Source organism: Cervus elaphus, chromosome 23 (genome assembly GCF_910594005.1).
Source record: "Cervus elaphus chromosome 23, mCerEla1.1, whole genome shotgun sequence".
NCBI lineage: Eukaryota > Metazoa > Chordata > Mammalia > Artiodactyla > Cervidae > Cervus > Cervus elaphus.
The window spans coordinates 76,484,704-76,499,099 of NC_057837.1; the positions used below are offsets into that span (position 1 = coordinate 76,484,704).

At 49.5% G+C, this 14,396-nt stretch overlaps 1 protein-coding gene across 10 annotated transcripts in view; it reads right to left on the reverse strand.

The window, feature by feature from the left end:
- Window positions 1–5,050: 5,050 nt before the first annotated feature.
- The window catches only part of STAU1 (staufen double-stranded RNA binding protein 1), a 54,768-nt gene continuing 45,422 nt past the window's right edge, over window positions 5,051–14,396 (reverse strand). For 6 of the 10 annotated variants that reach the window (XM_043885124.1, XM_043885129.1, XM_043885133.1 and 3 more), the window contains 8 exons: window positions 13,746–14,039; window positions 12,598–12,741; window positions 10,731–10,877; window positions 9,455–9,530; window positions 8,919–9,238; window positions 8,228–8,350; window positions 7,394–7,479; window positions 5,051–6,565 (listed from right to left, as the gene is read on the reverse strand). In XM_043885124.1, coding sequence (XP_043741059.1) covers window positions 6,550–6,565; window positions 7,394–7,479; window positions 8,228–8,350; window positions 8,919–9,238; window positions 9,455–9,530; window positions 10,731–10,877; window positions 12,598–12,741; window positions 13,746–14,039 — 1,206 coding nt within the window. In that variant the 3' untranslated portion in view covers window positions 5,051–6,549. The remainder of the gene's footprint in view (window positions 6,566–7,393; window positions 7,480–8,227; window positions 8,351–8,918; window positions 9,239–9,454; window positions 9,531–10,730; window positions 10,878–12,597; window positions 12,742–13,745; window positions 14,040–14,396) is intronic. The other 4 variants (XM_043885125.1, XM_043885130.1, XM_043885126.1 and 1 more) reach the window with 3 other exon arrangements.

Below are 14,396 nucleotides of genomic sequence, written 5' to 3' on the forward strand. Positions count from 1 at the left end.
GGGCAGGTTTCTGGCGCTGATATTTTTATAATGAAGAATTTAAGTTTTTCCTCTCCTGGACTCCATAAAATCCTAATTTCTAAACAATTCACCTTCAGATTACCTAGTCTTTTTTTAATAAGGGAAAGGGAACATCACTGCAGGTTTGAGGCTTGTGTGTTAGAGAACTTTCAACTAGCCCAGTTCCTGGTGGCAACGTGAACCTTGGGAAGTGGTTTCCTCTGAGTTGTGAAGCCAGCAGAGCATTTCTTCCCAAGGCTGTTGGGACTGCTTTAGGCGGTGCCGGTGTTTGCCCCTGTTACGGTGTCTGTCTTCTCTGCAGGTCAGAGGTTCCTTGGAACTTTCTGAACCATGGCATCTGTCTTGGCAAAGACTGCCAGCCTGGCTCCTCCCTGGACCGAGTCCAGAGTTCCGTGGCCTCTGTCTTTAGAGGATAAAGAATCAGACTTACCGACGTGGGGAGGCGCAGTTTTTATAAAGGATGCGGGTGTCTGTTTAGTGCAGTTAGACCAGAATCTGATTCTGTACAGATTATGTGGTTTTTTTTTTTTCCCCACCTGACTTGAATGCTTTATTTTCTTCACGTTGGTTTTGTTCTGTTGCTTGAGAGATTTCCAGTTTAATCTAGTTTACTTGTACCTACCAACCTAATTATTTTTGATCTGAGTAGTAATGGAAGCATTAAATCACATTTACTATGTAGCCAAAGTTGTCACTGGCAGATGAATATTGAGATCTGTTTTTAAACTATGAGCATGATCTAGTACAGATGAAGCATCTGAAATGGCAGAGTTGGTGCTGCTTTGGCACTTGGCGGACCTCTGGTTCTGAGCTTGCTAAAGCTGCTGGGTAACAGCTGAGTGGGTGCTGGCAGGTCAGTGTTCTGGAGGACCCTGGTTTCAGCGTCCTCATCAGTCTTCTGAGTTTGAGTTCTGAATTTCTTCTTTGGTTAAAATGAATGAAAGACCATTTCACTTTGTGACTGCACCTCTTAAAATAGTTCTTGAACAGGAAGGCTGGTACTTGCATTCTTTTTACTATAGCATAGTTCATGAATATTTTGTTAAAATTTTTTTTTAATGTTTAAAATTGAGATTTCTTACTGCATCCAAGACAGTTTTTATATCTATCTTTATTAAGTTTAAAAGATGGGAGGCTGGAGTTGCTGTGGTGTGTTTTCCAGAAGTCTCAGTGACCGTTCCTCAGTGGTGGTGCCAGTTGTCTGGGTGTGTGAAGAGCTGGGTTTAAATCACATGTCTGCCACTGAGGCCGTGACCTCCACGGTTCTATTTCCTCTTCTGAAAAAGGAGAATACCACTACTTACCGTCAGGATGGTTTTAACAAATCAACATGGTAGTACTTAGGAGAACCTGTAGAGGACTTGTCAGTACGAAGCTGTCAGTTAGTTGAGTTGTTTAGGTTGGGGACGGGAAGACGAGGAGTCCTGGCCTCGGCAAAGCCCTCTTCTCAGGACGGTTGTAGACACGGGGCCATTGTCACGGAAGAGTTCTTCATGAGAGTCTCCTGCTGGACCCAGTGATTCTCCCGCCGGTTGACCATATCTCCTCTTTTATAAATGTTTTCCTTGTGGCAAATACAGGAAAATATTTTAACAATTAAAAATCATTCATATTCCTACCTTCAAGCATTTTTATTCTTTCCTAAGCAAAGTTTAGATCATTCTGTAAATAAACTTTTATAAGCTTTTTAGAAAAACCTTTTTACCATTTAAAACATTTACTTGGCAAATATAATTTTCAGTGGTTATATAGTTTTATCATTTGGATATATCATTACTAAATTATACAACCATTGTTAGGTATGTAGAGTTTTTATTTTATGAACCTTGAAGTAGACCACCTTTAGGCCGATCTCCATCTTGTTCCTGAAGGTGGAATTATTGGGCCAGTTCTCCTGTGGGAAAGGCGGTGCCAGGCTCTGACACGTCCTTGCCCACACTGGGCGTTACGTCGCTATTTGTGGGGCACAGCGGATCCGGCGTTCAGTCAGAATGTTAGCTGCATGTGGTAAAAGTCTAATAATAGGGCGTCTAGCTCAGCTGGTAAAGAATCTGCCTGCAATGTGGGACACCTGGGTTGGGAAGATCCCCTGGAGGAGGGCATGGCAAGCCACCCCAGTATCCCTGCCTGGAAAGTCCCACGGGCAGAGGAGCCTGGCGGGCTACAGTCCACGGGGTCCCAGAGTGGACACGACTGAAGCGTCTTAGCACATACGCAATCTGTTAACAAAGGTGTGATTTGTGAGGCAAACACCAGCAATGTTGTTGGCGGTCTCTCCACCCTGTTGGATTGTGATCTTTCACTCCGTTTCAGAAAACCTGAGTGTTAGCTCTGCAACCCAACTCTTGATTATTCCTTGCTCTCTGCTCCTTGGTTGAGAAACGTGACCTACATGTGTCATGTGCAACAACGCAAGATGGGTTTGGGTCCACCCTGGTGTATTCTTGGTAGGAGCATTGAAATCCAGTGAAAAGAATGTACAAGGCAGTTTCCTGTGGGTCCTCTCTCTGAGCTAAGAATGCGGTGATAGACGAACACGCTGCCCCTGGGCAGGCAGCCGCCCTCATCCACCCACCCTTCTCGGGTTGCTGTGTGATAGGAGACTTTTAAAAGTTAGAAAAGTCCACTTTCCCCCTCTAATAAAGTTGATGATGTGAAGGCAAAACGTGGCAACATGGAAGGAAGAGCAGAGTAGCCACTGTAGACGGGTCAGGGAAAAGCTGCTCAGACCTGACAACGGAAGGACTGGAGAGGTGGCGAGCGAAAGGAGGGGTTTACCTTGTACTGGAAGAGGATCCGGCTCCTTGCAAGCAGTTGAGAGTCAACCCTTCAGGGTCTAGAGAGGGAAATGCTGCTCCAGGAAACTGGGTTTCTCAGATGTTCCCTAAGACAACAGATCCTAAAGGGTCTCCAGGTGGGTCCGCAGAGCAGCGGGGAGGAACCTAGCTCCCACCGGGTCCCGCCACTCAAGACAGCGGAGCTGGGTGTCCTCGGAAGGCGCACAGCCCCTCAGCCACAGCTGAGCTGAGGCCAGCCCCAGTCATGACGGTAGGTCTCAGGCTGCAGTAAGTCCTTGCAGAGAAACCTTCCCAACGAGAAGCCGGGGTGAGGGCTGGAGGCAACAAACGAATGAGGCCAACTGCCACAGGCTGAGCATTCCAAACCCCCGTCCTAACAGGCGGCTGAGAACACGGCCTCCCGTTCCAAGGATAGATGGGCTGGGACAGTGGCCTATGGAGCCCACAACAGTGAAGCCAAAGCTGTCTGTCCTATTTAATTTGTGTTTTTGTATCAGGATAAAAATCACTAGCAATGTCATGGTCTCGCTGCTCAGGACACTAGTTCTAGAAGTACCTCTTCATTACCTGGGACCTTATTAGAAACGCATTCTCAACCCCAGACCTACTGTGACAGAATCTCTGGGAATGACACCCAGCAGCCTCGAAACAGTCTCCCCAGGGAGCGGATGCTCATGCCCAAGCAGCTCAACAAGGACTGGATGAAGTAAAGTAAAAGTGAATCAGAAAGACACGGCGTGGCAAAAGCTGTGGACACAGTCACCAGAGTCTCAACATTTTATGGCCTCAAAAGGGAGAAGGGATCATACTTAAAAGATAGGGAAAGAACAGTTTTGCATAAAGGGTGGCAGACATCGCTGCTGTGGCCGACAGAGCCGCAGGCCTTGGGGCCTCTTCCAGAAGTCATCCGTTCCCTCCCACTGAGCTGAGACGGACAGGAACTCTTGCTCTCGTGGCCCTGTTTCTTGGGAGAGGCTCAGACATGGATGAGGGTCTGCGTCCCCGAGAAGAGCCCTGAGCGTGGGACAGGACAGAATGAGGGAGTGCCTGGGAGGAGGCAGGAAGGCTCCGAGCGTCCAGCAGGGAGTCGGCCAATGCCTCAGCCCCCGAGCGGGGACTCTCGGAAACAGCGTCAGCGCCTGGGCTGCAGGACAGTGGAAGGTGCTGACCTTCCAGCCCTGCACGCTGGGGAGCTGCTTCCGGTCAGTGTCCACCCTTTACGAGGTGATCTAGTCACAGGCGCTCTTCACAGCACAGAAGACTCAGCCACACAGAACCACCATCCCCCGGGCTGTCCCTCATCCGGGGCCTCCGCTGAGGGCAGCGATGACAGACCACTGCAGAAGGAGCCGGGCCGGGTCTGGGGCCACTTGGGCGGGGATCTCGGACGGACACTCTAGGCCTGGCCGCCACCGCCCCCCACCCCCCTTAGCCATCCACCATTCCGGAAGTCCCGGTCCTGGGCTGTGGAGGGTCTGAGCATTCCCAGGTTTCTCAGCTGGATTCAGCCTGGTTTACACTGTTCTTTGTGAACCCAAGGAGCCAGTCGACAAAATTATCACGGTCCAGAGAAGTGTTTGCAGGTATGCGTTCTGAATCCACCAGGTGAGCATGCGCTCGGCGCACAGGACAGTCACATCAGGCAGACAGACCCAGGCCAGGGAACGTGCACAGAAAAGCGAAGGCCCGGGGGAATCCTAGGCCACTTCCTGCGGAAGACTTTGGCAGCTGGAGCCAATACACAGCTGAGAAATCAGCCAAGGGACTTACCTGGTGGTCCAGTGGTTAAGACTCCAACTTGCCGTGTAGGGGACACAGGGTCGATCCCTGGTTGGGGAACTAACCCAACCAGGTTAGTTGGGGACCCCACAGGCCCAGGAGCAACTAAGCCCGCAACTAAGCCAGAACCAGAGAGTCCAAACGCCGCAATGAAAGATCCTGCATGACCCCACGCAGCCAAATAAAACACACAGACAGTGGGGAGGCTGAAGAACGCCGAGGTGCCGAAGGCATCAGTACAAACGCGTGGCCTTTAAACAGATACATGACTCGGCAGGCGTGTGTGCACATACAGACAGATGCTCTTCCTAGCTGTCCACGGGGCCTCGACCCAACAGCCCGCTAGCAGCAAGCTCCACACGCCCCTCGCCGGCAGCTCTGCCCCCAGCAGCACGCTTCATGCCCTCACACCTTCCCTTCCTTCTTCAGTTACTGCTCGACAGGACCAAACGTTCATTAGTAGCTGTTTATTGATCAATGGTTTTGATATAAAGTTATTTCAGATCTTCAGAATTTTGCCCAAATGGAATCACAAGCATTACAAAGTTTTTCTCTTAAAAATAAAAAAGGGATTGGGGGCAGGTTGGGAGGGACCAACCTAGCAGTAGTGGCATTTGAGAATAAATTAACAAAAAAAAAAAAAAAATTTAGTATTACCATTTATTGGTGACAAACACTAAGTTTTACTTACATTCCATGGGGAGAAAAAATTCCAGCGTAAACAATGAATCCAAGCAGTACTTAACTCGCAAGGCTACCGTGCTTGTCTGGGCCGTTACGCGGGACCTCACCGCCCACATGTCTGTGCAGAGCAACACGACATCAGAAGCAAGAGTTACAGAGAGAAACATGGGTCGTTCTTTTCAGCCCTCCATGGAGATGTAACCAACAGTATGGAGCACTCAAGGAAAATCAACCTGCAGTTGTGTATGTGCTACGTGGAGACCATATCCTGTAGTGTAGTGAGAGCTACGTGTCCTCAAGAGTTGTATTATATACACACAATTTGTTTAATAATCTTTAAAACAAAGATCGAAGTTCATTTAAATCCTGGTGCATTAACAAAAAATAAAATAGAAAAGGAACCAAATGATCGGTTAAAGTTTAAAATTCCTAAGTTGTCCAATTTATACCACTGTGGGAGACTTCATCAAGGTTTCATCAAGGCCAGGACTGTTTCAGCTAAACCAGACGGCACACAATTTGCATCACTGAAATGGTCCTGGGTTAAATAAGTCCAATGAAATAAAAATGTATAACCACATACACATGGATATGATCTTTGCCGGTTAGATTGCTGATAAAGTCAGTCTCAGACAAGTTTCTAAACTGTGCTATGTAACTAGATACAATTGAGAAACTCAAATGAAAATTTATATAGTGTCATTTCAATCAAAAGGAAATAATGAAACTAAGAATACATCTCTCTTCTGGAAGAGAGCAGTGGTGGCTGTGGGTACCGCGGGAGGTGTGGGCCAGAGCGCGCCGAGCAGGTCAGCTCCGGCCCGGCAGGAAGCATGTGTGATTTTCTCCGGTGCTCTCAGCCCGGCACCAGGCTGAGGCCTCTGCAGCGCGGTGTCCAGGGTTTCCCCAAGTGTTCTGAGCCAGTCTGAGAAGGGGCGGTGCCTTCTGCTGCTGCTTCCGCACAGCAAGAAAAAAATAAAAAACACCCAAAACAAACAAACAACAGAACCCCACCAAAACCAACACTCGGGTGCCTGGGCCACGGGCCTGCGGTTTCCCAAGGGAGCCGGGGTGGCTGTGAGCCGCCCAGCCCCCCGCAGCTGCCGCCTCCTCGGGTCCCGCCGTCTTCACCACTGCCGTCTCCAGGCCTTTACCCATCGTGTCTCTCGGCCCACTGGAGGTATCAGAAATTCCAAATTTTCAAAGCAGTTTCAGCATTTTCAGTATATATGTTGGGATTTTTCAATGATTCATGGCCAGATAAAGTTCAGCACCTCCCACACCTTTAAGGAAGAAAAACATGAAAATGATCTAAGTTTTAAAATTTAAGAGAATTATGCCCAGCCATGTTAAAAATGGAACTAGCAGATATCAAGAAGCCTGCTAGTTCAAGCCCTACTTTATAACTGATATACACTGGGGGCCTGCAATGCCGGAGACCTGGGTTCAATTCCTGGGTCGGGAAGATCCCCTGGAGAAGGGACAGGCTACCCACTCCAGTATTCTTGGGCTTCCTTGGTGGCTCAGCTGGGAAAGAATCCACCTGCAGTGCAGGAGACCCGGGTCTGATCCCTGGGTTGGGAAGACTCCCTGGAGAAGGGAAAGGCTACCCACTCCGGTGTTCTGGCCTGGAGAATCCCATGGACTGTATAGTCCTTGGGGTCGCAAAGAGTCGGACAGGACTGAGCGACTAACGCAGTCGAGTGAAAACAGCAAAGGAGAGAACGGGTAGACGGGATGTTATCTCTGGGGGGGAGGAGGAAAATCAGGAAAGAAATGTGTCTGCATTAAGACAACACACAGGAAAGGCACACAGGAAGCTAACCCAGAGAACGGTGTGGCTGGACCGCACGAGGGCGGGACTGATCACCGTGGACGCCGCTTAGGGTCACTGACTCGCACCACGTGACTGTACTACCTAGTCAGAGATTTTTTTTTTTTTTTTTTTTTTTAAAGGTAGCACTCTCTGCCCAAAACCTGGAAACCTTTCAGGGGAAAGGGACAGAAAGTGACTAAGTCAACAAGTGTTTCACTCCTAAGCTGAGCAGACAATTTGAATTTAATGCAAATGAGGAAGAGAACTGCCTTTCCATGTAAATCAGCTCACTCACACAGACATTGGTCCATTTCCTGTCCTTGGCATCTCTGTATTCTGTTGGTCCAACTCAGACAGCAACTTTAAAATGTTCAGTGCAGCCTGGTGAGAATGAAAAGTCAAAGTCAAACCGTGGCCACCGCTCAGGACTACAGTACACGACGACACTCAGCCACCTGCGGGCTTCCACTGCCCAGCAAAGCACACGGGCCCACTGAACAACCCTCTCACGCGTGCATTTCTAACTAAAAATACAAATTAAAGAAGTTACCCATGGTTACCTCCCTGAATCACACCCTCTGATAATTTTAGTATGTATTACATTACAGTATTTTCATCCTGTGGTCACCAGACTACAAATTTTATATCCCCATTTTAATGTAAAACCTATGTTTCTGTGTTAGCATTAGAATACATTCCCCTCAGTGACATATAATGAATGCATTATATTCTATCAGATGAATATACCACAGTTCATGTCTATTAATTTAATCAATTCCTTTTCCTGGTTTTAGTATTTCTTAACAGTAACAATTTCATCTGAACAGAACATTAAAATGAGAGGCTTTCCAAGCTGCTGGAACTTGGGGATGCAATTCCTTTTTCTGGTCAGAGGTGAAATGAATACAGTATCTGGAGCCTTTCAGGATCCGAGTCCCCCTCAGATCAGCAAGGGAAGGTGGGAGAGGGTAGGCCAAAGCCCATGAGTTCTGATAAACAGAATGAGACATCACGCCAATAATCTAGAAGTCTTCAGAGAGATGAACTCTACAGAGCAGTCTGCTGTCCCACAGTCTGCGGAGAACCCCCTCCCTGTCTCCCTGAGGCCAGCAGCAAGCGGGGGACGTACCATGTCGTGGCAGGACTCCACGTCCTTCCCGATACCGTGGCTGATCAGGGGCGGCTGAGAGGAGCAGTTGATAAGAGATACAAATTCGTTCTTATTGTTTTTGGGGAAGTCTTTGTATTCAACCTACAAAGGAAAAGAGAGCTGAGGCAAGGGACGGGGAGAGGAGAGGAGGTCAAGGGGGCGTCGGGCTGTGGCTCTGGGTCTGTGTCCCTGTCTCAGCCCGGCGCGTCCTGGTCTCAGCGCGGAGGCACAAAAGGCCATCCGTGGGGCCTGCTGTGAAGGGGCAGGCATGATACCAGAGCCCCAGCTTCCAGAATCTCCCAAGAACCTAGACATCTACTCCAAAACCCTGATCTGAAAGCCGTGTCCTTTCCTAGCAGGCAGAAAGGGCCAGCACAACACAGCTGTTCTCACTGCAGTCTAAATTTGTAACGACCACTGGATTAGAGGCTTCATTATGATGGTTGCCCTGGAATTTTAAGTTCACCAAAGGTTGAGAATATTCTCTTACTGTCCAGGGTTCTAACACTTCCCATGCCTCCTCCCTCCCGCAGAATCACCCTTCGCCAGGCTTCCCCCAACCACCCACCCAGACAAAAAGCTTGCTTTAAAATACAAGGTGCCTCATTCCCAGAGAAACCAGAGAGGACCGTGCTGAGGCCCAGACCGCCCAGCCCAAGCCGGCGGTTACCTGGAATCCCTGGACTGTGGAGAGATAGTCCAGCTGCTCAGAGGGTCTCGTCAGAGGTCCGTGGGGTGCGTGGCCTGAAGAGATGTTACTCTTTAAAATGGTCTCGGCTGTAGGCGAAGTGCCCCCATACAACAGTTCTCGGGCTATCATGGCAGTTACCGTGGCCTTGGCAGGATTCGGAGCTACCCGGGCGAAATCTTTGGTGTGATGTCCTTGACTGACTCCCACTGCCTGGGCAACCTCGGGCACCATGGGGAGGATCCCAGCAGGCAGCTGCTGATGACTAAGATAAGGCATCCTAAATTCATCCTCTTTACTGCCTGGGGAGGGACACAGACAAATCAACACAAGTCCAAATGCACTGCCTGGAAAAAAGTTACAAAGCCCCAACTTGGCCCTCCCTCAGCACAGCACGGGGACACGGTGGAGCCAAACACCAAACTCTGTAACTCGCTCACCAGGCACCTGCTACCACCGGGAACCACGCAAAGACCAGAAGCACATTCAGATCAGGACAGTGTTAATATCACACTTACTAGTCCCATTTTCATCCCCAGAGCCAGGTTCAAAAAAGGTTACTTTTCTTCCATCCCCTGGTTTCTTTATAGGTGTCTTAAAAAAAAAAAAAACAAAAAAGGCCATGAGCATCAATGAAACCATTCAAAAATTAGTTCCTGCTGTCTAAAACTACACAAACACCAACCAACAATTCTTGGTTTATTAACTTTTAAATAAGAGGGCACAGGCAGGAGGAGCCCCTGCCTCCTCCCCAGGCGCACACGCAGCCACGTCAGCCTGCCCGTGAAGAGCATCTAAGAGAGGGGCGCTCGCAAGAGGAGAGGGGAACGTTTAACCAGGAAGAGCCGGAAGATGTCAGACTGATAGAGCTGACCAAGAAAGAAACTTTTAGGTTGATGCTAAACAATTAAATAAAGACTGTTTCCGGGAGCACATGTCCAACTAAAGGATAAGGTGACGAATCAAAGGTGGAAAATATTACACGATAAAAATTATGCCGAACACAGCAGTCCCCTTTCTGGGAAGATGAAGGTGCCTATGACGCCCTGGAAGGTTCTGGAATGAAACCCCCAAAGCCAAGTCCAGGGTGTCTGCAGACTCTCTGGTGAGTGCCTGGGATCCCAGTTACTATGTGGCCACAGCTGACACCACCCGTCTGTCCCTGCTGACAGCACTGGCCAGCAGAACTGAATCAGTCCTGGTGTTTTCAGGTTTATCCCACAAGGACCACCCAGCATCTGCAGACAAGGTCAGCCACGGCTTTTGATGCGGGTCCTGCTTACGAACCTCGGCAGAAGTGCAATTTTCAACATGGGATCATTTCTATCTAATGTTCAATTCATAATGAAAAAGAAACCGCAAACTGAGACTATGGCTTGGCCCTGGATCTGACATCACGCTATCCCCATGTCCCAGGAAAACCAAAGCCTGTTCTAGAATTAACAAAAGCCTAAGGTTGATGAATCTTTTATGGAGGCCTCGTTCTAAAAGCACAAATGACAGAATCACACACTGGTTTAGAGCAAGCTGGCCTCCAGCAAAGCATCCCAGGCCACAGAGACACTGGACCAGTAACGACCTAACCCAGCGCCATGCCCGGAGCCCGGACGTGCGCCCGCCTCTGAGCACAGGGTAAGGGGCAGCAGGTGAGACCCTGCTCGGCAGGGCTGCTTTACAGCCAGGGCTGGGGGCAGCCGTGCCCTGAAGCTCAGCGCCGGAGGAGCCTGAGGGCCCCGGGCGGTGAGAAGGGCATCTTGCAGTGAGAGAGCAAGGACACAGAGCCGGAGGGCGCACCTTCTCCTCTGACTTGAGGGCTGGTTTGGAGGGCTGAGACTGCGGGACTTTGAAACCAAGGATCTCCAGCATGTTCTCGGCTGCGTTGCGTTTGGCCACCTTCTTGTTGGTGCCCGAGCCCTCTGCCGTGTGGTTTCCCACCTTCACCTATGTGAGGAAGACAGGACTCGGATCAGTGCTCAGAATAAAGACCCACCAGGAACGGAAAAAACCCAGAACGATCAGAAGCTGGAAGGCTTCACAGTGCTGCCCTGGAGCTGGTTTCCACCAGCCCACGAGAGCGCATCATGAAATACTGAAGAATTTGTTGGAGAGCTGGTGGTTAAAGGTAGTTATTACTAAACTAATTATATAAGCTTATAATTAAATTACTTTAACCAACAGAGATAATGAATACTTAAAATGCATCACTTCCTAGCTGGACTCCATTTTAAAAGTATCTACACTCCTGAGGTTCTTTATACTTGTGGTATGTATTTGTTGTCCACTTGAGGCAACACATCTCTTTCCTGCTCAGAGGGAGCACTCACACCAGACTCTGGCAATACTGCTTCTCAAGGATTAAGTTACTCTGCTGATTTACCTATTCTTTTTAACTATCTAAAAAAATTTTTTTATTGCGTTATAATCCACATACCATACCATTCGCTCCCTTTACTTGCACAATTCAATGGTTTCTGGTTTAGTGACAGAGCCGTGTAACTGTCGCCACAGGCACGGGTGTTTTCTTAGACATAAGTGACGGTTAACCATGCAGATTAAGCTTTACAGTGTCGTCAAGCCTGCAGCCATGACGTAACCGGCACAGCAAACTGAAACTTCCAGTCCTGGAAAATTATCTGATACAGCAAAGCAGCTGTTCGTACTGTTTCTGTGAGTTAAGCTCTGACGTGTCTCTGTCGTTAATGTAAATAAAAACAGCAGTCAGGACTCACGCTAGTAGCAGTCACTCAACAATGACACGAGCAAACCTCCCTGCTGGACCGGAGAGGAATAAAGAATTCACACGCGTCTCATTTTGTGACATTGCTACAGGTGACCACCACACTGAAGTCACAGGCGCGTGAAATGTGCAAGAGGGTGTTACACAGTCCCTGTAAACTGTGTGCTATACTTCATACCAGTAAACTCCATCACACTTCCTTCTCCAGAGAATCTTCCCGACCCAGGGATTGAACCTGCATCTCCTGCATTGGCAGGCCGATTCTTTACCACTGAGCCACCTGGGAAGCTGGTCTTGACGACAGACCAAAACCAAAAGCTCCGTGTCACAAAAGTCAAGGAAACCCCGGCCTGTGAAGAGAGGTGTGAGGTTGAATCCCAACCTGGCATCCCCAGCCATCTGATCCTGGGCAAATTACTGGGCCTCTCCACAAGCTTCAGTTCTCTCTTGTACGTGGAAGGATCATTCCCCCTCCTGCCCTCTGGCGGTGGAGGGAGACACCAGGGTAACCGCTGGTGCTCTATAAGCTCTACACTGCTGCACCGGAAAACACTATGAAATCCCCACCACAAACTCAGCTGCCCGTATGAGCAGCTGTTCCCTCTGCACAATCTGAAGTGTAAGCCCAGTCCATGGATTCCAGATCCTACGGAAGCATCAGGAGGAGCAGGAACAGATCCTTTACACAGTTTATGAGACAATATAAATCTCTGAGGGATAACAAAGAAGCAGCAGGTGCCTTCCTGCTGATACTGCAGCCCGGGCGCCGTGCAGCACGCGTTAAGGCATCAAGTTATGGCAAGCAGCATGATCTCAGTGACACAGCGGGCAGGGTGAGGCACTGGGCTCAGCCTGCTGAGGGAGGGCCTGGCCCTGGCCTGCCTCGGGCTGAGACGGGAGGACGCCGGAGCCCGGCCAGCCCACCTGCATGACAAACTCCCTGCGTCGCGGGAGGCCCCGCTCGGCGAGCAGCACGTACTCCGGCTCCTTCTCCTTCTTCGCCTGCTGGATCTGGGCCAGTCTGCTGATCGGGTTCATCCCCTGGCCATAGTCGGGGCCGCTCTGTAGCTGAGGAACAATCAGGGTAGAACACGTGCCGAGTTAGTCACAGAAAGGAGCCTGCCAATTCAGACGCCGGGACATGACCGCTGAAGACGTCTATATTCATCTCAGGGCTCAGAATTAATCACATCTTTTTTAAACCTTTTGTTTTCATTCAAAGATGCCTCAATGATTTTGATTGCTCTGAGGTGATTTTAGGTCTTCTTAGCAAACCAACATCACCATTCATTATGAGTAGGCAAGCATCATCGTAATGTCTGCTTTTGAACAATAAATATCAATGGATGATAATAAATGAAGAGGTAGAAAATTTAACAAACTCTTCCTAAAACTACCCCAAAGCCTGCATTATCAGGATGGGTTTCCAGCTTTCTTAACGATGACTCAAAATCCAGAAATCATTTATATATTTATATATAAATATGGAAATGCTGACGCCGTGTGGAAAGAACCTAAAATTCCCACAGGGAATCCTCATCTGCTCACTGGTAACAGCCACCGGAGGAGACATTAAGTGGACAAAGGAAACTGCCACAGTGTGCTAACTCTCCTATGCAGAGAATGTTAGGTTGTGTGTGAGAAAAACTTGTATTCTGACACAACATGAAACTAATGGACAATCAGAACAAAACAGATCCTGGCATTCATAACTGTCCCAAAATGGAACCCCTCCCTTCTCTGGGAGGATGGGGGACAGTATAATTTTTGAATGGTCCATGAGCATGACTCAAAAACCCAGAAGGTGCATGGGTCTTGACTCCTGGCCCACCCCGGACACCCCTCCGCCCAGGAGTCTCCCGCACACTCAGAACCGTGCAGCGGGCACAAGACAAGCAGCTGAGGTTCCTCTCCCCGCAGATGACCACAGCTCCTCGCGGGGACCACACCTGGGGCCTCCGCCGGGCCCGGCACCCGCCTGACCCGGGGCTCCCGGGAGCGGCACCAGGCGGCCCTGTAAGGACTCGCGGGGCCGGGTGTGTGCGGGCCGGCACCCCGCCTCTCTCACCAACCTTCCAAACCCCCAGCTGTCTTCGGGCAATGGAAACGCCCTCTTCTTTCAGGCACGTTCTTACCCTGACTATGGATTTTGTTTTCTTTTTGATTCTAGGCTTCACCCGCTCCACTGTAGGCAGGGGTGGTAACTTCTTCAGCTCCTCGAGAACAGCTATAGCAGCGTTTTTCTTTGAAATCTTCTTGCTCTTCCCTTCACCTTCCCCCACAAACTCCCCAACCGACACCCTGGTCACAAAGCTCTTCATGTGGGGTGGGCCGCTCTCCCGGGCAACCTGTTTTGGAGGGAAAGACTGAGTGAAAGCGTGACAGACACGCATTACCGGCTGCGAGGCACACTGCTCAGCGTGAAACCCAGGGAAAGGGCGATTAAGGCCAAGACTCAGTAAATGAAGGCAGTGTCAATGTGGAGAATTCTGAATGCTTTCTTCCCCCATTTCTTTCTTCCCCCTACTTGTTAAAGTTCTCAGGTCTGATGAGTCCAAAAGAGCCATGGAACAGGGCACCATTTTCTGTGCCCACCACCCAGGGTCACAGACGGTCCCGAGTTTAGCGTGCTCCCCTGCAAATGGCAGCAAGGCAGCTGGCCCAGCAACGCCCAGAAATAAATGCAGCACTAAGAGTTCAAGTTTAATGTTTGCTCTGAGCTG